This window comes from Phalacrocorax carbo, chromosome 15 (assembly GCF_963921805.1).
Source record: "Phalacrocorax carbo chromosome 15, bPhaCar2.1, whole genome shotgun sequence".
NCBI classification, from domain to species: domain Eukaryota; kingdom Metazoa; phylum Chordata; class Aves; order Suliformes; family Phalacrocoracidae; genus Phalacrocorax; species Phalacrocorax carbo.
This window is the reverse complement of record NC_087527.1, coordinates 237,355-264,066: the sequence shown is the minus strand read 5'-3', so window position 1 is coordinate 264,066 and position 26,712 is coordinate 237,355. Positions and strand designations below refer to the sequence as shown.

General features: G+C 39.7%; 1 protein-coding gene across 6 annotated transcripts in view; it reads right to left on the bottom strand.

Annotated features, from left to right (window-relative positions):
• Positions 1–26,712, bottom strand: part of CABIN1 (calcineurin binding protein 1) — a 117,256-nt gene that overhangs the window by 26,351 nt on the left and 64,193 nt on the right. For all 6 annotated transcript variants that reach the window (XM_064466669.1, XM_064466668.1, XM_064466674.1 and 3 more), the window contains 4 exons: positions 6,701–6,864; positions 4,535–4,631; positions 2,664–3,305; positions 2,129–2,203 (listed from right to left, as the gene is read on the bottom strand). In XM_064466669.1, coding sequence (XP_064322739.1) covers positions 2,129–2,203; positions 2,664–3,305; positions 4,535–4,631; positions 6,701–6,864 — 978 coding nt within the window. The remainder of the gene's footprint in view (positions 1–2,128; positions 2,204–2,663; positions 3,306–4,534; positions 4,632–6,700; positions 6,865–26,712) is intronic.

Below are 26,712 nucleotides of genomic sequence, written 5' to 3'. Positions count from 1 at the left end.
ACCTCTCTTGAAGTTTCTGTTCATTTCTAAGGTTCAATGGAAAAACGTTACTGACTTCCTGAGGGACACAAATTGGAGAGAGTTACTTTCATGAAAATCTAATGAAGAAAAACTCCCTTTACTCTTACATTCTCTCCTGTTACTCTGCTACGAGATGCACTGTACATATGCACATTTTAACTAGATGCACTGTTAGTTAATTTTTATCTCAGTATTAACAACTGGAAACCTTTATGGATACTCAGGACTCAGACTTTCTGCACAGCACGTGGAAAAACACAGGTTGGTGTGCCTCCTGACACCTAAACCTAACACTATTTCAGGAAGAAATTTAGTGTGAAGGTAATCCTGCCTAGAACAACAACACAGTCTTCCCTGAAGGTTTGAAACTCCTCTACCCTCCTGGACAAGGCAATTATCACCATCAAAACAATATTCATCAAAACGAGGTGAGAAGAACAAATACCCACAGATTCAAGAAAATAGTGCATGAAAACACAGGGTTCAAGCTCTATTGGAAGGCACTTATTTAAAAATGGAAACAAAAAATATCTGGAACCTTTCATAAAAGACACAAATATCTGCTTTTCCTGAAGTTGCAGAGTAGACAGTGCTAAACCTTGTTACAGGGAGTTGACCTACAGCCTCAATTTTCTCCAGCTGCGCTATGCAGAAAAACCTAAAAGACCAGCTCTGAACTCTATATAATACAGAAGGTTCATCTTGTAAGTTCTTGTACCTATTAACCAGCATCACTAACACAGTTGCACTTCAGTTCTGAGAAGCATTTGTCCTGTATGTTAACACATTGAAGGGAGGACCAGACAATGTGCAACCATAATACTTACTTCCTTGTAACTGGCAGGTTGGAATGCACTGTGTGGGTATGTCTAGACCAGTCATAGCATATACTTCTTGTACACTTCTACTGCGTAAGACACATGACAGGAAGATGAAGTTACAGGAGATGATGGAAAGGTGAAATAATGGAAAAGAAACTTGAGGGACAGAAGAGATGAACTGCAGAAATCCAGAATTAATTTCTGCAGCTCATAAAACAAGCTTGTTCAAGACATCTCTGAAAGAGCTCTACTTTAAACCACTACTGAACATGATTCAACATATTCATATAGTTATCTACCTTTCTTGTGCAGAAAACCTTAAGAGATGCTTCCTGTTTGACACCCTTAAGCACTTGTAAAACACTCAAAGACAACAGAAGGTTTCTAAGTTGCACTCCAACAGATTTTTAGACAAATACTATTTTGATTACTTTTTGAGAGCTAGCAATTGGTAACACAGACTACGCTTTTATAGGAATAAAACATGCACAAAGCCCCAAACAGAACTACAACATAGACTATTAACTAGGAACATTAATTTTTCTTCAAAACTTATTTTATCGTCTAGTCAAAATCTGCTGGGTAACTGCTACATTGTGTGCTGGTGGCAAAAATTACAGAAAATACAGAACTAGGAAATACTTTGGGGCTTTCAACTGATGGTTTGCTGGCAAAATGGATGACCACTAAACAGGTCATTAATTCAGATTTCTTCTTGGCTTTGATTTCACATTAAGGACTGAAAAATAAGCACCCCTTTAAAGCTCCAGAATTGTTTGCTGGATAAACCCAGAAACTACAAGCTAAAACCAAACTGAGTAATAAAACAGAGTTACGATCAGATTCTCAACCATGCAAGTTGAGAGCAAAGGTATTTAGTATCTCTGGAGTAGAGTGCAATGTTAGCAAGGGAAGAGCTGATGAGATTGCTAGGCCTTAGGGATCAGAGGGAAGTAATTATGATCCATGAAATGCTAAGGAATGAAGTGGTCATTAACAAAACTGTCGTGTGCCGTAAATATTTCAATTTGAAGATTGTTTGGTGTGTTTGGTGTTTCTCCAAAAGCTTTTGAGCATGCAAACTGTCCTTCAAGCCTGACATAAACTGGAGCAATAACCCTAACAAAATGGATGAGCTCCCTATACTAACGTGGCCCAGCTTATCTTGGATGACAGTACAAGGAGAGTAGATATTTCTAATTGCTGCAAACATTTAGCGACAGACTTGATTGTACAGACTAAGTAACAGAAGTTCATTACAAGCAGCCAGGAACTTCAGAGCTTACCTGTTTCTGTGCTGATGTTCCCATATGCACCTGGCAAAACTTCACTGCTTGTTCAAGTGCTGCTTCGTCATCCACCTGAACACAGAATTACAGCTAATGAAGTTGTAATTACTTAGCTCATCTATAAATCTAACTTAATTCAGATGAAACGGGGACGTAGAGCATGGGAGTAAGGGGGAGAAGCAGCACTTCTACGGCATAACAGTGATCTTCAGTTATTCAGGAGTATATATTCAAAGATACACAACTCTCTCAATTCAAACTAACATTTAGCATGAACAAACCCCACATAATTGGTATTAAAGCTCCTAATTGATTTCAGAAATTTAGTTCCAAAACATGGAAGATCCAACTTTTTCTTTCTTCCGCTCTAGTAGTGGTCTTGTCAAGAGAGTGGCTCTTTGGGAGATATTTATGTCCCCAACTTTTGAACAGATATAGGGCCAAATTTATACTGCTTTGTTTGGCAATTATTGTTATTCTATAATCATGTCTGAGGTCACATAGAGAAATTACAGTTAATGATATACTTTACCTGTTTAATCAGCATGTATGTTTCGGACATAATCTTCTCAATTTTACTCAGATCATAAGCCATAACCTTCTGACCTTGCTGCCACACTCGATAAGCATCAAGCAGAAGTGTTTTCCCAGAGTCCACATCCTCAAGTAATTTCCTCTTCCTGCTTGATCTCTGGATAGGTTCTTCTGCAGGTACTGCTTGAACAATTCCTTTAGCTGCCTGCTGCTGATGTTTTGAGCTGATACTTAGCTCTTCCAAAGAAAGTTCTGGAGTCCGGCTCTCTGGAACTCTCTCCTTTGAGTTTCTGCCAGACTGAAGATGGTCTGGCTCACTGCATTTACATGAAGAATCCATTTTTTCAGGGTCATTGGAATATCCATCAAGATCCATAGGCTCAAATGAACCAGGCCCAGGGAGCTCTTTAATTTCCTTGTCATTCTTGTCCTCTTGTTCCAATATATCCATAGCATTGGGAATTTGTCCCTGGGTCACTTCCTTTATTCCATTTTCAGTACTATGTGCTACTCCATCCGATAAAGCTGGCTTTTTGGGAAGAACATCTTTCCCCTCTTCAGCACTAGTTTTATTTGAGACGTCTGTTGTCATCCTTCCTGAAGCAAGCTTAGAAGACTTGGAACTCTGATCTTCTGAAACCTTAATATAAGAAGTCATCCTTCTCTGTTATTATTGAAATCAGAAAGCCTTTGAGCACAGCTATGACTACCATGCATATTGACAAGGAGTACCTTTACATTACTGCCTCTGCTGAAGACAATGCATTTATTCTACGTTCATTCTTGTTTATTCCTGAATATTAAGCAATCCAAGCCACAAGTCTTACAATTAAACTATTTTAATCAGTGAAAACACCAGAGAAATCAATAACATAGGCATAACCAAAGCTGCAATGTTGTTCCCCCCCCCCCCCCACTACTTCAGTCTATACTATGGGATCCAACTGAATGAAATCCAAGGTTTTAATACCACAGAATTTTCTTCTAATGTATTGAAATCAAAACTGAACCTGTTTCTTTTGGTAGCTGCAGATGAGCCTCAAATTTAGGAATCCTCCCTTTGGTTACTGTTACATAACTTTCTTCTTGTTAGTAGATCAAGGAGTATGCTAAACTCTGCTATAGTATTTTAATTTTTGTACCCATACTTTGGTGATGGTCCAAAAGGTAGAAAGCCTCGGTACATCATCTCTTTTTTCAAAAATTGCTAATGATACAATTATTCCATGCAGATGTATGAACAAACTATTGTATACACAGAGTTCCAGTGGTCTTAAGGATGTTTTAATATAATTTGTTAAAAGTATACTCTGTTAACTTGGAAAACCCTTTTTTCTTCAATGTGTTTACTAAATAAACTTCCAATTTCCAGTTACCTTAACCTGGAAACTAATTAGTCTCTACATGACTTTTAAAAATTAAACCTAAATTACAATTAAATGTAATAACAGGTGTGGTGCTGCCAAGGACTAGCAGTTAAAAATGGCTAGGAATGTACTATCTCGTTGTCCAGTTTTGTTTTGCAAGAAGAATCTTAGTTCATTTTAGAAGGAAATTTCCAATAGACCCCAACTGAAAACGTAGCTGTTCTTATTCTGCACGTAACCACCATCGTTTGAAATTTAAGGGGCAGTCAAACCAAACTTACTGCAACCCATTCTCAACAATCTACTTGTTACTGGATTTCAAAAACGAAAAACCACCATGTTGGAAGAAAGTTTTCTGTGTAGGGACATATAAATAAAAGATATTAGAAGTCAGTGATAATAATGTAGCCCTTCAGCCTCAGGAGATGTAAGGAAAGAGTAAACTGAACCTCGAAAATTATTATTATTAAATCAACGACCATAAAATGCACTGCTGCCTTACCTGCGTCAGATCGTTGAGAGTGTCCTCCAACACTTTCACTGTAAGCACAAAGGCTTGTTGGGCCAGAACTTGACGATCTGCATCACGTAAGTACTTCCTGTGCCACAGTAAGAGAACAGAAATTAAGCTGACTGCCAAAAGCCTCTAAGACTTTAAAAGCTAGAACCAGGACATTAAAAAAAAAAACAAACCAAAAAACAAGCAAAACCCACAACAACCCCCCAAAACAACAGAAACCAACAAAAAAAACCCCGAAACCAACAAAAAAAAGAACCCAAACCAAGAATTTTGAAACAAATTAGAAGAGAGAAAACAAAACATATACGGTTTCATACTGAAATATAACGTTTTAGCTATGTTTCCCTCCACTTCTCCCCTTCCTACAATCATCACAGGTGACATGCATAAAACAAAAGATAGCACTATCTACAGAGGGAAGGGGAGAAAAGAAAAACAAAGGCAAACCAAAATCCAGAGCAAAACAGACAACCAGAATTACAGTTTTCTTGTATCAAACCTTCTGTGCCCCTCAAACACCAACTTTTTATTCAAACCCTTTCTTGAAAAAGAGTATTAGTCACAAAAAGCTACCTTGAGCTGTCAGGTGATTTTCACGTTCTAGATAAACCGTACATATGAGATTAAGGACATCAGCAAATCCTTTCTCGTTGGTCATATCAGTTGCCTTTGAATCTAGGGTTTTTTAGAGCTAAAACACCAGTGTGCTAATACTCTTTTTCCTATTTAGTATTGTAAAAGAATAATATTGTATATGTAAGAATTATTCACTCTACAGCTTAATTATTAAAGCATTGTAACTTCCACGTATTCTGACACAATGCTTTAGTCCACTTTCAAGGAAAACATTTCCAGCCATCAATCCCACCTAACTGAATTTGATGGAAAACTGAATTTTTATTTCAGACTTCGCTGGTTTTAATGAGAGGGCTAAAAGTCAAGTGAATGATTTTGAAGGGTACTATTTCAGTCAAAAAGCCAACATTTTTAATATGCATGTTTTCTTTCTACAGTATTTTATTAAACTGGTAATTTTATGGTTTGCTTTTCAGACAAAAGATACAAAAACCTGACTCCTCATCAGTACAGTAATAGCTGAAGTTCAGCTAAAAACTTCCTATTTTTAAAAACAAGGTTGTTACAGGCATATACCAGACACACCCAGAATATTTGCATTTATAAATACTTGTAAGGATTACAGTTCACAATAACTGGCACTGGCTGATCCAACATGTCAAATTATTTGTTTGTTAAATTCAGTCTAGACTTATAAATAACATAATATTTTTAGTAAAACTGCGGGCTTGCTTAGGACAGAATTTAAACCTTCTGTGGTCCAGCACTTCTGATACGTTAAACGTCAAAGCAATTTTGGCCTCAAGTTTGCTGAACTTGTGACATATTCCCAGGAATACTGTGATCTATGCAAATTCACATGCACTTACATTCCAAAACACATGAAGAAACCTTCAGTGCCTCCAATCTATTGCCATCAATCATTCAGTTCAATTTTTCAAGCATTTGCCAGAGACTAATTTAAACATTTCCCACTCGGCAAGTTGCTAGAATTTTATCTCAACTGCTTCAATGTTTTCCTTAGATGTTTATGTTGGTCTCCTCATTGCTACGAACATGTATATAGCTCACATTAAATGGCTTCTTTTTTCTTAAATAAGGTTAATGGAATTAAAATTAGATCACCCCTGAATAGGATAAGCTTTTTAAATAGCATCAGCTGCCAACAGGCACATAACCATTGTTCGGCCAAGGATTACAGGAAGGCAGGATGCCTGGGCTGTGACCTCTCTCACTGGACACAGCTCTTACGCAAGAGGCCAGCAGAGGGGTGCAGAGGTTACGATGCTCTGTTCCACCAGTGAATCCCTCCACGTGACACAAAACCTCTGCAAGTCTGTTAAGGCAGCTGTTTGGCTGCTCTGAGTTTCAACAGAAATGCAGATAAATTCTAGACTCTATTATGGAATTGTAATCCTGAGAAAAATTAAACGCCATTCCACTATATTCCCAAGGAAGTCTCTCTAAAGACTTTTTTCCTAAACCAAGAACATCTTTAAACAAATAGCTACACAGCAAACAAAATATATTTGAAACTTTACAAAGTAACGGATTAAAATAACTATATCATACTTTCCCTGATCAGGGGTCCTCTGTAGCATAGATGAGACTTTCAGCAAAGTGTTGTAATCCTTTAGTTGTGACAATACATTTAGCAGTAAGACAATAGAGCGGTTCATATGAGATGCAAAACTGCCCGGGCGGTCGATCTCATCCACGGGGATGCGCCAGATTCCCTGCAGAAGAAGGAAAAGAGGAAACCTCTGAAGGAGGATCTGACTGAAAAGGGAGGAAATCTTAAAATATGGGTCAGATTCCACAGCACACTGAATGCTTGAGGGAGCAAGAGGGAGGCCTGCAGAAGCCACAGCACACCTTCTAAATTTGCTTCTGAATTATTCCCAGAAAAAAAGCAAGCAAAGCCTAAATTATATTGTGCGTTTTTCTTATATGTCTGTGAACACGCCCTCCTAAGCCAAAGCTCAACTCCCATAAAAAACAAGGAGTAACTTAAAGTAAGTTTTCCTGGCCTGAAAGCTGCTACTCTTGTGGAACCAGAGAAAGATTCTACCTTCAAATAATCTATTACTAAATGTCTTAGGAACTTGGTTACTGCCTTGATATGATCAGTGCTCACCACAGCACTAACCAGTCTGATAGGAAGAATCAGATTCCTCAGCAATATCTATTTTCCAGTGGCAGATGCGAATACTTGTGCGTACATCTTGAACCTTCTAATTAAATTTCTGGGACAAGGGAATCTTTGGGGATCAAGGCTGGAGACTGACAGAAGATACAATTTAATCATTGCTAGTCAGCTCAGATTCTGCAATGTCTAGTAAGCCGAAGGAGATGTTTTTCAGGTGTTTGATGTGGATGCTGTCAACACGCTAGTCACCATACTTGAAAAATGCGACGAAAACAGTACTGTGCTACTGTGCTTGCATGTTAGTACGCAGCTGATGACCATTCACAAAAAACTGCCATTACATCAGTGCAAACCCTTCCCTCATGCTTTATTCAGTCCTGAAACTTCTGTAGCAGCTCTTTAAGATGAAAATCCTCTGGTCATGTATACAATTTTGTGACAATGCAGCACAGAACAGTCTCACTGATAGGAGTACCTGACTGAAAATTAATTTTGCTTTCCAAACTTGTTCAGAGAGCAGGATGTACAAATATTTACTCGTTTACCCTTTCTTTGATATTTTTAGCTTTACTTCCACTGTGAGCAAACTTCTTCAGAACTTAATGCAAGGTGGAAGCAAAGAAAATCATTACTGCCAATTATAAATGACATCTGACCACAAAAGAAGCAGATATGCAACCACTCTGCCTACGACAGACCCTCCCTCTGCATGTCTTCAGAGAATCTGCAGTACTACTCCATAGGACATATAGGAACTTGGAAAAAAAACAACACACAAATATCACTGTTTTTGAATAGGAAACAATGACCTCAACTAGATATAATGTGCAGACTGTTCTGTCATATTTTCTTGCTCTTGCTTTTCCTCATGCTGTCTACTCTTACTCCCTAGTGATGACAGAGAAAGCCATTTTTCCGCTTTGCTCCCTGAAGCTTTCTTTCAAACTTTTTTTTTTGTAGCTTCCCTTTTGCAGAAAGTACCTAAAACCATACCATGACTGACCCCCAAGGTACAACCGTCACTTCCTCCCAACCCCAACTACCAACATCCACAAGCACCTTCTGCAGCTTGGTGACAAAGATCTTATCTGCTCATGCAGCTCAGTAGCTTTCAAGGCAGGTAACAATTCGATAAAGCAGCACATACTTTATTTAGAGAAGCTTTTTCTTCCCCCGAACTATACGATGACTTTCCTTTCAGGCCACAGATGAAACACACATTCTGGAGCTGATATTTTTTGCTTCTCAGCACGTATGCAAACTGGGTTTCTGCCAAATCCTAAAACAACTGAATTCCTCATAATGGCACCACATTGCAACAACCTACTTAGCCAATTTAACTATACAAAACAATTTATGGTCAACTTTGATGCACACTGTAGGAATGGAAGGCAGCCAATGTGTAGGTTCCTGGTCTTTTTTAGCATTATCTCATCCTTCATTTGAATTAAGCAGATCACTTGGAGGGAGCTTTCGGATACCATATCTGGAAGCAGTTGAAAATAATTTTGCAGCCCCTTCTCACATGTCCCATGTATACATTTTAATGCTACACCAGACATTACAATAATGCAGTACAACCATTTGCAATGAGGGAATATGCTAACTGCAGCTAAGTCCATCTGATAGAAACTAAGTTGCATATTTTGGGGAACGCTGCTCTTCTGTCTTTCTGCAAAAGGGCACATTGGAAGAGTTTAAAACTCTCATTAGAGGTGTTTAGGTTTACTTTATCATTGGAATTACAAAAGAAGGTCTGATTTTAAAAGGAAAGTCACTAACTTGTCATGTGTTGACTTGCAGTTTTACAAATGCAAACCAGCAATAAAGATGACTACTGTCCTATGTTACATCCTTGCTTGTTTCACATGCAGCCCCAAGCCAAAAGCAGAAAGAAACCTGCCATCAGAACAATATTCATTCCACCCACTGCGATTTTACTAAACAATATGAAAAACATTTATGTTAAAGTGAGTTTATCACAGTGTATTTCATGAGTGATGTTGAATTCTTTTCAAGATTGCAATTTGAGTCAGAGTCTGAAGAAACAGTCTCATTCAAACCTCTCTCAAAGAGAAGTTTAACTAAGCCCATCAGGCTTGAATTCTTCCTTCCTAAGTATCGATAACCTTCAGGAAGGATATTTCTGAACGCAGAGCATTTACTGCAACTTTTTTAAAAAAAACCCAATGGCCTACCATTCAGCTTTTAAAACAAAACTTAAGATAAAAATGCAAAGCTTGTAACAAAATAGCTGGGGAGGAGACTGGAAAACGTTACTCAGTTTGACTAAAATTAAAGTTTTCATATCATTTTAAAATTCAGATTTCTTAGCTAAGTATCTCCCTTGAAAGTACATGCACAGAGGTGTGCAGATCCTTGTGACAAACATTTGCAGTTCTTTGAAAAGTTTTGTTACTGATCGTCACCACTCAGGCCACTTGACGAAATGTCTCCAACTCTGGCCACCAGAAGGATTTTACATCCAACACACCACTCCGGTTTGCTGGCCACCGTTCCTGCAGCTGGAGGGTTCTCCTCCCTTTTGTGACAGCCAGTGAAGCTGTTTACACTAAACCAGGGAAGGAGCAAGATGTTTTCAACAACTCCAAAATGCCTCTCAAGATCCAAACCATCAAGCTGCTCTCCATGCCTTCCTGGCTAAACAAACACTTCATAAGAGCTGGGGCGGGGGAATCAGGCCTGATATGCCTGGGAGTATGAGAAAATCCTGCAGATAACTTAACACCGAATTTTGCATTAAATATTAATAATGAAGTCAATATACCATATTCCTGGTGACACTTCAAAAAAATCTTTTTTAAGCTTGAAACTTGCTGCACAACCTCCCCTTGTAGAAGAACTGAAGGTTTGGCAAAAAGGTGAGAAGAGAGAGGACCATGCTGCGCAGGCTTTTGCGAGTACGAGCTACAGCAACAGTGGTTACTTTCTAGTCCAGTCACTGAAAATAGAAAGGAAGGAAGTGCTTATTATTCTTCCACACTGCTTACTCCAGGACTTTATGGGAGGGGATTCCCCAGGGTTTAGGAATGCCTCTCTGAGGAGGAAAGGCTGACGGTCCTCAATCAAACCCAGACTTCTCTGGCGATGGCTGCTGCTGACACTGCAAAGCTTCAGAGTAAGCCATTTTCTAAGCAGAGATCAAACTTACTCTCTCAATGCTCCATGCTTTTGCTTCTTAATGAAATGGAGAAATGTTAGTCATACTCCAGATGATCCAATTCACATATAACGAGCAAATACATAAAACAACTACTGCTTTTCTTTCTTTCCCCCAAGAGTCCCAGAAGTGCAAGTCGCACTACAAACAACTCAGTTCCACTGCGGCCTTAAACTGACCAAAGCAAAACCAAAAACTTCGAACAATATTTGTCAATCTCATAATGGCCTATTAGGAAGAGCCTTTATTAAAACAAAAGTTAAATATCATGTAAAGATTGTTATAAAATATGACAAAATTAACAAACCAACTAATTATGCGGTACAGGGAAGCCACTGATTAATAATGCAAGAACCTACACAATATTTTAAAATCAGGAGTTGAACTAAGCAGAATTGCATAATACCTGGAAAGCTCACGTTTTCCTAAACATTTTTGGTTTTTTAAGCCTATGTTTATATAGGGTTAAGCACAACATACTGAAGTACTACTAGCTTTACTCAAGCCTCTCTCCGCAGTTATGTAGGCCAACATAAGATCTTGCACTGGGGACCTGAAAAGGAAAGGAATGTGGCTCATGCTGAATGGTTTCAGCACACAGGATTTGAATCTCAGTCTTTTCAGCCAAAAAACTACAGCACAGACCCTTGAATATCCCTATTCCTTTCTGAAAGCATCACTCTGTGTGGTGTTCAACTCAGTAAGCATGTACTTGCTTGATTCACGACTTCCTGCTAGTTCCGAGTGTAACCATTAAAACCACTGTCCCCTCCCCCATTTAGCAAATTACTAAACCACCTTTTCTCATCCAATCTTAACATGCTCCCATATCTCTTACTATTTTACTCTGTCACCTGATTTTGGCGTTTCTTTTTTCCTACAGATGATTCTATTACTTTTCTCCCTCGGTCGCTCATTTTATCCACACTGCTATTCAGTATATAGTGGAACAATTCCCCCTCTGTGAACAGGAGTGCGAGTGGGTTCAAAAGTATTATGAAAGCAACTATATACAGAATATTAAAGCTGCTAGATGCAGGGACTTGTGTCATCAAGGCAAAAAAGCAGCCCCTGCTTTCTGTCAGTAGCTTAGCCTATTTCAGAAAAGAATCTTTAAAACTTTTTCAGAGTATTTAAGCAGCACACCACTCATCTACTGTTAGTCTTGTCCATGTCGTACAGCAGCAGAATATCAAAAATAGAATGATAAACTACATTTTATCAGCCTGGAAAAGGAAAGAGAAATAAGGCAAAACTGCAGCAACTTCCTTTTAGTAAGTCAGAACTAAGCAGGATTACAATTCCTGGTCTACAAGGTAAATACCTTCTATTTCTTTTTTTCTTCTTTTTTAAATAAACACACACTTGGAAGTGAATGAACAGCATGTGTGCTTTCTGGAAGAACTGTGGAATTCTGCAGCATTATTTTAGCAGGAGAGCAGCATGAAAAATATTGACAAATCAAATGCTCCACATGCTCCAATTATCGTACACTGATAAAGAAACATAATAGACAATTTTCACCTCCTGTTTCTCTCTTCAAAATACAAGATTTTCAGAGTCTTCAATTTAAGGTATTTTAATTTCTGGAACAATCACTTTACAGTTGATGTAACATCAAATTGGTTTTAACCCTATGAAAAGGACACCCAAGCCATACCTGCTCTGAGAGTATTTTGTGTAAGCATGAGTCAGGAATATACACATAGGAGGTAGGGGAGTAATTTCCTTGCTGCATAAGCAATCACATAAAACCAGAAATGCCTTGTTAAGATGATGAGTTACCAGTTCAGGTGGATTTAGTGAAAGAGAAACTGAGGTCTACAAGATAGCCTTTGCAAAACATCAGGTTTGGTCATTTGCCAGGCAGAATCTAGAGGTTTTTGTTGACTCCGTCTGGAGGCTTGAGGAGTTTTTACTCAGATGGTTCCCAAGTACCATGTGATTTCACAATGATGTCAACAGACAGTCACCTCGTCTCTTTTTAAAGGGAAATGGCTAACTATACTACAAAAAGGGAAATGGAGAATCCATTCTACTCCATGGCTACAACAGAAAGAAATCCAGAGAAGAAAGCAAGAAGGAGCAACAGGCTGTTCTCTTCAAAACCTGTTTTGAAGGTGCAAACCTGTTCAAGCAATGACCCAGCTACATTCCCTCTGGAGTTCTGTAACGGTGTGCCTCAGGCAGACATCACCCACTTGGAAATCCAGGAACCACAGGAGGTAGTTGCACAAATGCATCATCCCCTGGATGAAGTCGCCTGCTCCCTACACTACTTTTCCAGGTTAACACCACACTGCCAGTGGAGTATCCTTCCCCACAGTACTCTAAAAACCAATCTTTAGATACCCTCTTGTCCAGCCCCTCATTTCTCTACTCTGCAAATCTGGGTTGCTAAAGCAAAGGTGGATTTGAAGATATAGCTGTGGAACACTAGGTTGTTTGTGGGTTTTTGTTTTGTTTTGGGTTTTTTGTTTTGTTTTTGGTTTTTTTTTCTGCCAACATGAAAAAAGATTCCCTTTTGGACAGCTGGACAACTTCTCAAGCTGAAAGGTCAGTTACTGATAAAAAGGCTTTTGGACACATTATTTAAGTACGTTTATTATCTTTCCTCCAGAAGTTGCTGCCTTTTACCAGCTGTATTTTAGGAAAGAGACAAAGGGATTGGTCAGGAAAGGAATTAAATTATCAGCAGTAAGTTTCACTCACTGTGTCTTGCAGCCAACCCAGGTTTTAAAAAGGAGAGAAAGAAGTTTGTTAAAGGGATACAGAAGAGAAATCATCCAGAGATTTAATCAGCCACTTCTATCTACTCAAAAGAAAACACCAAGAAAGGTGTCTGCTCACCCATGCTGGAATTTCTGATTATGCCTTTGTTACATCAGTATCTTTTTTTGGGGTACATTTTGGTTTATGTCCTGTCCGTGTCCGAAAGAGCCTGGAATTCTATCTTTGGGAAGATATAAAGCACATAAATCCAAAGAATACAGAATGCTTCTAGATCTTCTAAGAAGTGAATAACTTGATGCAGAAACCTAATGAAAGAATATGAAACCCTTACAGGAAAACTCTCTACCAGGATTTTGGATTTCTTCAGGCATTCTCAGGAGCCAGATGCATGAAGATTTCCTTACCACCAAAATAAATGGTTAGCAGGGCACATCTAGAGAGTGACAGGGGTTCTGGTTTTGCCTAACAGCCAGCCTTTCATAGTTTTAAGAGGATTTTTCTGCTTAGACCTTTTCTGCCTATCTGCTACAAACTGACTGCCTAGCCATCAGACGCAATGGTACTCAAAGATAATGAAACAAGCTTGGGTACAGTCCATCCATCTGCCTGCAAGTAGGCAGGCAACAGCATTAGCCCCCTGCAGATACTAGCAAACTCCCATTTTTCAACAACATGGAGAATTCATTTAATCTAACTCCATGTCTATGATACAGACACACACATTTAATGATATCACCTAGAAACCTTTTACAGAGAGAAAAGGGCATTTTAGGGGATGTGGCTCACCTGAGCTATTACAGGCTCCACCTGAGGAGGACATGAGCTACACACTATAAATGACTATCTCCCCTGAATGCAAAGGATGATGAGTAAGTCATAAAAGATGACAAGTGTTAGGGGAGATAAATGTCAACTGGCAAGTCTGCAGGCGGTTCTGGTCTCCATCACTGGCATGCCACGGTAGAGCCCCACTCATTCTAACTCCTAAAGGAGGTGCTGCAGAACCAGAAAGAGAACTGGGGCTAACACAAAGCTGGGAGAAGCCATTGGTTCCCAGAGGAGGGTAAGTTTCAGGATCATAAGGTTTTTTTAACCTAGACCCCCCCCACACTTCTTTTGCTAGAGTGACCGTCCCCATCTTCCCAGAGGTTAAAGTAAACAGCCAATAGCAAACATGCATTTTAACTGGTATTAGATTCCATTTGGCAGAGGGAAGATTACCTCAGCCTAATTTCAAGAAAATAAAAAATTGCTTCAGAACACAGAACTATCAGCTATCATCTTTGCTTACAGCTGGTGACACCCAAAAATAGTGAACCTGGCATCATGTATGAATAATGTTATTCTGACAACACTCCTGCCTTAAATGAATACATGAGTAGTAAGGCATAATGAAGCCTAGGTATGAAGAAGAGAGATTAGAAATACCTAGCAATTTAATGCAGGGACAGAAGAGCTGAAATCTGGAGATAAGTCTCAAATGTCTCACTCTCCAAAAGGTAGCCTTTCCACTCCTCTGGGAATAACAACAGGGCAAGGCTTAAATGAAGCAGGAAGTTAAGCATAAGACAGATGTTCAAAAGGATGTGCAGAATGATACAATCTGTGGAATGTTCAAATAGGCCAAGGGCAAGGCAGCTGCTACAAGAAAAGACAACAGATTTTTCACAAGAACATCAGCTAATTTTCAAGTTGGGTGGATGACTGCAGCAGAGGAAAAATGTTAAACCTTACCTACCTGCCTTAAGGGTACCTAATGTTGTTTATCTCCTAACAGCTTACACTAAGTCACCTCCATCATTTAGTGCAGTATACATGATACTAGAAAGAAAAGGAGGACAAGAACTTCGTGACGTAAGAGGTATAGTAATTATTGAGATTTGGCACATTGTTAATAAAGAATTATGAGTTGTTTGGAGATTTCTCATTCTGAAACACTGCAGTAAGCGTCAGCCAAGTACAAGACGCCACCTTTTACTATTTCAGAAGGCTTGAAAGATTTCACAGGATTTGATGAAATACATTTTCACCTAGTTAAATATCCAAGTTCTAGATGTAACTAACTGATTACCCAATACATAAAATGTAAGTGATTATCCTTTTAACAGCATGACAGTTTCCACATACAAGACTCAACTGATTGAGTATTTTAAACTAGGCTGTCAGAGTGCTCAAAAGTTCTTTTACCAAAATATTCAAATATTTTATGCCAACAAAACTGCTCTTCAAGCCTATATCCCTTACTTTTAAGCAAAGAAAATGCTCAGCTGCCCACTCCCGCCCCACATTTGAGATCCAGCATCCCTGCACTGACAGCAGAGTCTCAACTTTTCGACTCTTCTCCATAATGACACATACACAAAAATATCAAAATTAGAAACTATAAGATCCCAGTGTTTGCAAAATATTTCAGCATATTCATACAATGCTTAGAAAAACTAACACCATCCACCTGTATGTTTTCAAATGTATCACCAAGTTAGATTCAAAATCTCAGAAAATACCAAAAGCAACAGGGTCTCAGGTTAGATCAGTAGTGCAGAAGAAAATGCTATCATTTCAGAAAACAACACTGATGAAGCACTCAGTGTTCTTTCTTGTCAGCACCAAATTGCTAGAATATATGGGATTAGGGGAGATCCTGCTGAAAGAGATCTTTGAGCCTGAAGGAATCTAAATCAAAAGGTCCAGAGAACACTTGCTACTGGTTTCCATCAGTTTTTGAAAAGAGAAAACCCTCTAAAGCAGTATCACATGGCAGCTCATAAAATACAGTGAAGTGATAACCTTTAAAACTACTGGGGAAGAGCCTTCAGCTTAATCTCATCTTGATAAAAAATTTCATCTTAATATTACGTAGAAACATTCTCCTTACAACACCTTTTGACTAACATGCATCCTTCAGGCATGAGTTTCTCTTATCTCGGAGCATTAAGAGTGATCATGCAGCCACATCATCTAACTTTGGGGGACCACATAAGGACTTTTCAAGAGAGTACGTTTTTTCTCAGCAACCTATTGCGTGTAGCTTCCCTTGACTAACCTGGTAAGTATGAAAAAATAAGTAGGTTCGAAGTGATACAACACAAAACCAAACAGATTTGTGTACTGTACATACTGCAGCCTGGTCAGGAAAGAGCCATGTTGTCACTAGGAGGTGGCATATCAATGTGTAGTTATAACGTCTACCTCTGGTTGGATACTGGCAATGTTTCACCAAATTTTCATTAGAGTTACGACCTCAGCCTCCTGTTTAGTAGCTTACAAGCCACAGCCTTCAAAATATACATAGGTATGGTTTTGCAGCTTAATTAGGAACAAATCGAGATTATTGAAAAAGCAAGTACATTTCATAGAATAGGCTGTGAAGTTATTTACAAAAATTAAGAGAGCTGCGTATTGGAATGTCGTGAAGACTGTCAATGTCTATTAAAATGTCTATTAAATGTCTATTAATGTCTATTAAAATAATAGCATGAAATAAACAAGTACTACCAACCAGGAGAATATATAAAATGCCATACATACCAGGAATGGTACTAAAAAAATATACTCAACTGTTCCCAATTAGCCATCAGATTCTAAAAGCCTTTCAGAGAGCAACAAAGAATGGCATGTTCCACCATTGTTTGGTATTCTAGCATGTGTACACAATCTGGAAGCACAGAGAAATACCTGCATCTTTCATCAATGTTGAGCAGAACAAAAGCAACAAAGAGTTCAACAATAATTTAAACTCCTCTAATGTTCTGACAGAGGTAAGATGACAGCAGGAGCTAGTGAAAAAGCCTTGTAATCTCGAATCAGCATCCTGTAAGATCTGACTTATTCTGATTACAGATCTGATCCCTATTCCTTTTTTTTAATGCCAGTTTTATAGAGATATGTGTTTGCAAATACATTACTTAGTTCATACTTGAAGGTTCTGTCTGAGATTTCACACTGGCTTAGGAATGACAGAAGTACACATCCTGGATTTCAAACAGTTTGTCACCTGAAGCTGAGGGCAGGAAGCAGCTTATTTAAAATAGGTAAGAAGAAACAAATATCACATATTACCAGTTACAGACCAGAAATAGACATATGCAGTGGTAAAAAGGAGTCAAACCTCGGAGAAGACATACTCCTCTCAAACAACTGAAGCTCTATGTGAGTTTGCACATTTCATCCTCACCAATTAAGATCTTCAAATTACATTATTGGGAGCTGACAGATAACTCATTTCATTATCTCTTCTCCCCCTACAGCAGCATCCATAGAACACTTCCCTTCTCTCTGCCCAGCTAGTAGAGGCCCTGAATGAGTCCTGACTGCTATAAAAGGCAAAAAAATCTCTTACTGTTATACACCCCACAGCTAACCTCAGAGTACCTCTTCTCCTCTGATACAGGAATTCATGCAACAGAAAATAATTTAATTAGCACAGTTATCAAGTATTTTACCTTCTTATTTATGGGGAGGTGGGGAGGGATGTGTGTTAACACCTAATGCTGTCTTGCTTTCAGCGACTCTCAGGGTTTCCTCAGCAATACAGGGTTTTAAAACAAACAAAATAGCACTTCATCCAATTATAGGAGTTAGTGGAAATGTCTAATTCAAGTAAATGTTTAGGCAGCAGCCTGCCTAGCACCCCAACTAAAGTTGACTGACCTTTGATAACACCAGAGGAACAAGACATTGCAGAGAAGCTATAATTCAATTATCCCATTTACAGTAAGGGAAGTCAGAGCATACGCAGGGGATCTTCAATATTCAACCAGCAGCAATACTACAACAGCTTAATCTAGCACAAGGCAGGGCAGTGACTCAGTTAGCTAGACAGAAGACAAGGTACAATCTGCTGGTGTTTGATTTCAGGGATATTGTGAGATATTTATTTGAGAACGACCAGAGTAATTATTGAAGGGGAGGAGGAGGAAGGAAGGCCTCAACTATTACTGAAAACAACCAGAACAGTATCTGGGTATTCGTCAACCTGAATATGCTCCAATAAAAAAAGACATATCCTGCAGCTTCCTGGGTAACAAAAACCTCCATAGCATATGCTTTAATTCCTAGATATACTTCATGCAAAGTACCCACAGCACACACACAAATCTGCTGTTGCACAAATAAAAACATGCTGCAGTAAATTTAAAAAATAGAAGCATGAAGCTGCTGCAGCCAATGCCACAAACAGCATATGGCACTTGCTTTACGCACAACACCAGAATTCACTGCAATTAAGACATACGTTCTAAAATTATAAACATGTGACGAGACAAAGCTGACTGGTTTTAACAAACTGCTAATGAAATCAGAATCCTCTTATCCTCTCTCTTCAACTGAATGAAGCAGCAACTGCTACAGCATAGTAGCTCATGCAAAATAGATACTGAACAACAGGCTTTTCTGTTAGGTCACCGCTAAGAAGGGGAATCTCCAGCTGAGCCTGGCTGGCGTAGGCAGAGCAGCAGAGCGCACGCCACAGATCACAGCTGGCTTGCTCTGTGCCAGACGTGATTTCTACAGACCTACCATCTCTTTTTTCTTCTACACATGAAAGCCTCCCCTTACAAGCTTTAGGGCTTAATTGAAGACGAGGGTGCTAAATAATTCATCCCACTAAGGGGATGGAGGAAGGAGACCGAGAAATCCCAAACAATACAGAAGAAAATATAAACCCCTCACCCTTTCGTTCCCCCTTCCAAACTTCTCTCGACTACTCCGTTTCCCATTGCTCTCAGGATTTTCCTCTGTGCAGCAAGGCAGATCTGTTAGAGCCTCTAACCGAAGGCGAAACGAACTAATGAAATGAGTATTTCCCGACCAGAGCACACCTCCCGCGCCGCCGGCTGCCTGCTCGTCGCTGGGGGCGAACCAGCCCCCAGGCAGCGCGGCCCAGCCCCGGGCAAGGACCAGCTGCTCGGGGGGGAAGCTTCACCACCCGCGGACAAGAACGAGGAGGGGCGAAAGCACGCCACCCCGAGAAACGCCCGACAGCGCAGGGAAGCCGGCGGCTGTTCGTGCTTGCGGGGGCAGAGAGAAAGCAAACTTACGTTACCACCGCATCTGTCCCCGCCGGAGGGCCCCGCGCCGCCCCCGCCCCCCCGCCCCATCGCGCCGCAGCACCGACGCGTTACCCGGCGGCCCCGGCCTCCCCGCACGGGGCGGCCGCTTCCCACGCCGCGGGGCCGCCCCCCGCACTCACCATCACCGAGGCGGCGGAGCTCCCCGGCGGCCCGCCGAGCCGGCGCGCGCCCCGCCCCGGCCCCCACCTGCCGCCGCCCCAGCAAGGCTGACGCTTCCTCTCGCACTGGAGTTCGCCCGACCTATGGAAACCGCATACCTTAGATTTCCTGCCGCCGCGGCTTTTGTTTTTTTTTTTTTTTTTTCTTTTCTTTCTCCCCACCTTTCTTTGCAACTGGGTGCCGGGGGCGGCGTGCAGGGCTGGAGCTGTTCGCTGCCTCTCCTGCCGGAGGACCGTCCTGTTTGACATAGGATGTCGGTCCCAGTTACTGCGGAGCCTGGCTCGGAGCCACCCTACTTAGAGCAACCGAGTAAACAGCTGCTCCTGTCGGTTTGCAAGCATTAATAAAAAACAGTTATCTGCTCCCACATGTCCACCAAACCTTCCCAAAGCAGCTGGTGCTCCTTCATTGCCCTTCATCTTGCTGGCACCAAAAGGCCATTCGTGACCCGTTTTTCCGAAGCGTGGCAGGTTCCCCGCTCTCCCGCCACCCCGACCTAGCAGAGCCTGCCTGGCTGCTCCGGGCGGAGGCGAGAGGCAGTGGCCTCGGCCTCACCCCCAGCTGCTGCAGCCATGGCTGCTCGGGCCTGCAGCACACAGCAAGCGCGGCTGGGCATCTGCCCCTGCAACGCGCTACCCTCCAGCTCCCCTTCCTGTCACCAGACTGCCTTTCACCAAGCTGCAGGACAATCCTATTACACCGTTTCCTTGCATTTATACTGTCATATTGTCCCCTCCCCCAGTCTAGGGTTTTTTAAACTCGTCTCCAGCTTCTGCAGTATCGGGGTGCTGGTGGCACATTTCTCTCACCAGCCCTCTCTTTCATTACATCCTTCTCCCTCTCTCAAATTATTTGAAGGGGAAAACAAAGGTCTACCCTTGTCCTTCCCCCCCATACCTACCTCTCCATACTTTCAGTCAATTCCCTATTAAGAGACCCAAAAGGTGGCCAGTCCGCTGCCAACCTCAGTCCACATAATCCTGCCTCACAAACTGTCTGATAGGCCTTTCTCAATCTGAGTTTAGCACAGCTAACTTAATCTTCTTTTCCTGGCCACTCATCCAGGCTCTGCTCTTGACTACCTACATCACAAAAATTCAGACATTTTATCTTGTTCCTCCAGTCACTTCTGCAAGTGGGCGGTTGCTTTGACTTCCTCTTTGCCTTCCTAAACATTGCAGGCATTTGTTTTGGTTTGGCTTATCCCCCTCCTGATTCTAGGATTATTCTGGTGCTCAAAATCAATCCTGTTTACTAATACCTCAGGTTTAATAGCCTGTTCCACAACTGCCATAGTCCCCATATACTATGCAGAAGTTAGTTGCTAAAATTACCTTTCTTTCCCATCATTTAAGCCACTTTTTACCCTTCTATTTAATTTCTTCATGTTCCTCTTTTCTTCCCACATGAATTTTCGGCTTCTCACACTGAAAGCCCCATATACCTTGCCTTATTTGCATAGTTTATATATGTTTATGCTTAACAGTATCTTTTAAAAACTAAGATTTCACTATGGGCATTACCACTCTTTAAAATAACCGATACCTTTATTGCCTCATACATCTTGCTACCAAAAGCAATAACCCACACTATACTTAGTAACAATGCAGTTTTGGCACTACCACTTCAAAAATACATTAACCTTTAATCTTTTGACTGCATAGCATGGATTTATGTTTTAAGTACAGAACTTAAATGAATGCTTAGTTTCTATATATTCATGCAAATAGGCTTCTTTTTGACCTGTCCTTTTTGATCTGCTCACTTAGTCACTGTTAACAGCAGAGCTCCTACCTCCTCTGTTGCACTGGAGGCTTTTCCCCCTATGTATTGTCATTTATTTATGCAAATTAAATAGTTGTTGCACCTAGAACTAAACACATTATAAAATGTTTAAAGTTAATAGCCCAAAGACTGGATGTTCACTAGATTAGAAATTATGTCATATAAAAGTTCTGCACAACTTAATACCTTTAAGCCATAAGCATGGCAATGTAAAGATTTTGTTTTCTAATTAACATCTCTTAGCTGTTAAAATGAACAGCCATGGTATCATAAATAGGAGCAAGAAGACAGGCATCTTAAATTATAATAAAAGGTAAACAAGAATTATAATAATAGTTACCGGATTTCAAACTGCTTCACAAACAAGCCAAATTTAAAAATATAACTAACTGGAATATTCACTACCTGTCTGATTAATTACTGCTTTAGTATTATTATTATTATTATTATTATTATTTAGTATTATATTAGCATTATTTGGTAAAGGTCCATTGCCAACTTCAATTAACGAAATAAATTTGTCTCTTTAGAGTTTAAAAGGATATGGTTTCACCAAAGATTATCTTAAATTCTGTCCAATTCCAAAAGTTCTCTAAGCTCTCTCTCAATCAGCAGTTCATTTATCACCATCAAATTTCCCAGGTTTACATCACGGACTCCTACACCCCATATTATTCAGCTGTCTGAACCATCACAAGCAGAATGAATTTTGCACTATTTGCACATGTAGGTGTTCATAAATTACAGTGCCACTGAGCAAGAAAATTCCAATTTAGTTACCTAAGGCAAAAAGTACCGAGGCTCAGTGAAGTGTAAGTGGCATCCCCTGCACCTGTGGGAACAAGAAATGTATCATGGGACTTCCACATTCTGGATATGGGATATTACAGAGTCGCCCTAAATCCAGTAGTGTTGTGGCAAAAGTGGTTAAAACTATTTACTCGGTGTTCACAAAAAGGGAGTAAATATTTGGCACTTGTGTCAGAAATAACCTCGAGTTATTGACATGCACCTGTAAGCACACCTCTAAGCTACATCTCTGGCTTGGGCAGTCTTACTCCCATTGCTGCCTGTTCCAGGCTCGCTGCTGAAATGGCTGCTGCAGAAGATGGCTGGCACCATTATGCCTGCATTCTCCATGCGGACGTAACACTATGTAATATCAAAGGCCCTTCCATTCATTATTTTTACACAGCACTGCATTTGGGACACTAGTCAAGTCCCAAATCAGGGGTAAAAGTTAATACAGTATTTTCTTAATTGTTTAATTAGTTGGAGGCACTGTGCAAATGAGGGCTGTAGAAACAGCTAACATCTGCCGCCTTAGCTTAATTTAGGTGACACAGGGACAAAACGATACAACTTTATGCTTTTTGGCTGGGAAGGACTGATGGGAAAAAAAACTGACAGAGCGATTACAGGGAACCTGAAACATGCCCAGAGTCAACAAGATGACCTAACGTTTGTCCTTTTAAAAATAAATACTCATAATGAATACTTTCAGTTCAGCAACCCATCTCTGACAAAGAAGAAGAGTTATCCTAGGTGCAACTGTTAATCCTCAAAGACCATGCAATATACTTGTTATTTACAATGGGAAAGGAGGAGGGGAAAGCACTATTCCAGACCATTAAATAGTGGCAAATTTATATTTCACTCCGTGATTCCTTCTCTGAGAGTCTCATTTCATCAAATGCCTTTTTTTTTTTTTTAATCTTCTGTATCTTTAAATCAATAACAACCAGAGGAAGTTTGAGGAATATCTCAGCCAGAATCACCTACAGGATATGAACTCTAGCACATGCTCTCCAGTGCTGCACTACTAGGAGCCAGATGGAAGTGATTTTACACTTTTAAGCATTTTTAACTTTTGCACATTAGGATTTCTTGATGAAATGTTCTGGGGTGAATAACAAATGTTCATAAAGGCTCCAGAGCCCTCTGCACTGTTGAGATAAGAGTGCTATCTTTTCCTTGCAAACACAGCATATTAGTTTAAGGTCAGTACATTTGAAATTCTGTTATATTTTCAAATTATTTTCTCCAGATCAGAGGATATGCATTTTAAATCCTAGCATGAGCTCTATTTCCACTTAGGAAGAATAGATTTCATCTTTTGTTTTTAAGGAAGTAGGATATTGTTTTCACTTACAGATGGCTTTTTTTATTACTTGTAGAGATAAAAGTAATCTTAAGTTTCCAGTGCTATGAAAGTCCTACAGGAACAAGAAAGTATTCTTCCTTCAGCAGCAGTATTTGCTTCCTTTAACTCAGATATTTCTAATCTTCTTGCAAACACTCAGATAACAATAGCTACCAGATTGGAATATTTGCCTGGAAAACCCAGTCTAATCCAGAGTAGCACATTTTATGGTCTTATGTAAGTATTTTCCAGGCCAGTTTCTTTTTTCCATCAGTGCTGGGACTACTGTAAGGAGACCACTAATGCTGAGCAGCAGAATTGGCTGCTACCACCAAAACCAACAACACACCTGCACTGAAGTTAAACCCACACAGTGGTCAGTAGGTAACAGTAAGATAGAGGTTAAGGAGAATAAAGAGGATGGAGGGGAGAAAAATATATTTCACATTTCATATTCATCAATTTTGTTATCTGAGGATGATATGCTGTTTATATACAGGTTTACATTTCTTGTTTATTAAGAGGTAATTTTATTTCCTTTGAATTTCAAAGAGAAACATAAACCAGCACATGCCATATCTGGACCTTCAGAGGACTTGTATCTTTCCAAAACCTCTCTCTTCAATATTCAGCAAGTAAGGGTAATTCATTCCTTTCTGACACTATTTTGCTTGAAAACCACAGCTTTGATTGAGAAAGAGTATTTTAACCAGTTCAGTATCATTTTATACCTGAGTTACTCCTCTTAAAAGCCAGAATTACTATGATAAAGCCATTGTTCTGGGAATGTCATACAGACCATATGCTGTCTTTGCCTAGAGACAAATGTAAAATAATACCTAATTATTTGTCCACACACTACATTTAAACTGATGTTCTTAAAAGGGCAAGTAGAAGAAGAAAGAATAAATGCAAATGGAAAACCAGGAGAGGAATATGTCAAAAGGTAGCAACAGCAATAACAGTAACTGAAAGGGGATTTGGAACAGAAATCTCTGGTGTATCATCTTGCTGTCTTCACCTTGCTGCCCATATACTTAAAAGACTTCAGATTCAGACTCATCTCCTGGTGGGCCTTTCATTTTGTCAGCTTTGGTCTGTTGCTGGAGACAGCGCTTAGACAGAAGTTTTCAGGAAGAAAGACACTTTGCTTTGCTTTACCTTATTGATTTGAGTACATACAGAGGCAGGAAAATTTATTCTGGCTCAAAGCAAGCAGAGACTTGTCAGATTCTGAAGGAGAAAAGCGACATATTGAAAAGACAGTGACAAAATAACCCAGAAAAAAGGCCTACCCATGAATCGTTTACCTGCCTACATTGTCAGAGTAATGCTGCGTCCAGAATACACTGCCTATGATTTCTAGCAAAGATTCAGAAAGAGAGCAATACTCACCAATTACTAACTTACAAAGAAGAAACCCACCCTTCTGCTTTAAATTATTCTCCCATTTTCTCCCACACTTTATCAGCAGGGTCACATTGACTCATTGTCTAAATCCTAGGCCGAGAACTCTCAGGACAGACAGTCCTGTCTGTCCATCTCTCTCCTCCTTTCATCCCTAATTCAAATCTTTTTGCTTCCTAAGTGCCTGGGTGCAAGTAGCACAAGCTGAAATCATAACTTCTATGACATGATAGTTGATATTTCTGAATTTCAGCATGGGAACTGACTTTCCAAAATTTCTCATCCAGATACTGATGATGTCCACAGCAGTCAAGACTGGTTTTTGGAAGTTTCCTCACCTGAAATTCTGTAATGCAACCCAGCAATACTGAGAACCAAGCACATTTCCTCATAAAGAGCCATTAGACTTCCTCCAGTTCAAACACAGTCACGGTGCAGTACCTCATCAGCGAAGTACAGTGAATGCATCTAGAAGCTAATTCCCACTCTTTGTGACTGGAAAGAGCTGCAACTGGACTCGAAGTATTATTTACTTATTGTTAGCTTTTATACTTCTACAAGACATTTGAATAAACTGACAATACACGTGAAGAAAGTGCATCGCTGACTCATTGTGCTACTATCTTCTCAGGAAAATCTTAGTTTTGGATTTCAGTCGCAGGAGTAGGACTTGAGCCAGTTAGCGACTGATGAAGATAACATTTCTTTAGATTAGTTTTATTGCCTAATATATTTTAAAATAGTAGTTCTTTCATCTTTTCCCTGCCTTAAAATGTGTTTGTCCTTCAACATTATAACTGTTCTTCCTCCTAAAACACACAAACACACACATGTGCACGCACACAGAGTAAAACTCGAGAAGTCCTTTTACTGTTGCTCCTGTTTAATCCCTGCAAGACAAGAATTCACTGCCTGCAGGGCTTGTTTTACAGGTGACAATGCATTTAGGATGCATTTTCCTATGTGGTTCCCTGCCCCTGCAATGGAGAAAACTGTATTTCCTTTCTGGGATACATATATGGATCCGTTGTGCTTCAAGGACTGCAGACCAGTTGTGAAATGGTGAAATATGTCTTCTTTCTTTCTATACTATTGTTCTGTGGGGTTACTGTTGCAAGGTTAAGATTAAAAAAAACCAAAGAAACACAAAACAAAAAAAACCATTTCATACAAAAATGGCCACAATCACTGTGGAGGGCAAAGTCTGAAGAGTAACTGCTCCTCTATATGGCACTAACTGGTGAATTCTCATTTACTTAAAGTGCAAAAAATTATTCACAAATAATTTTTATTCCTTTTGTGTTCTTATAATGTGATGTTATTGCTGCTTTGCAAAAGATACAGAGGAAATGCAGTATGTTTACTTCAAGATCTGTGCAAAGGAAGAACTAATATGGACTAAATGTGCCAATCAGGCACTAATTGTTTAGTTTTTCTTCTCACAAATTGTGATACAAAAACCAAGACTAGCTATTGTTAATTTCCTTTTTCATCAGTTTCTAATACTTTTATACCTTAGTGATTTATTTACAAACTATATGGAATATTGCTTATTTGCTGTTGCAATTTGAATTTTTTTAAAAAAGTTGTTTTAAAAAAACATTTGGTAAAGGCTTAAGCTTCCAAAATCTCAGTCTTTGTTTTGAATTAGCTTAGCTTTAGAAAAATCTCAGTCTGTATATGAAGTTGCATGTTTTACTAGAAGTGCTAAAAAATTTGAAGTCTTTTTTTTTTTTGGTCCTGAAACATTCACTTTAGTGTAATTAATTCAGAAAAATACTTTTGTTTTCTTGTTTATTGGCAAGAAAATGACAATGAAAATATCATAACCCAAAACCTGTTGGGAAGTAATTTTCAGTAAGACCTTTAGTACAGAGCTGTCAGACTAAGGGCAAACAAAGCCAGATTTTTTTCTTTTGAGCCTGCTGGAACAACTACTTCATTACAGGCATGAAA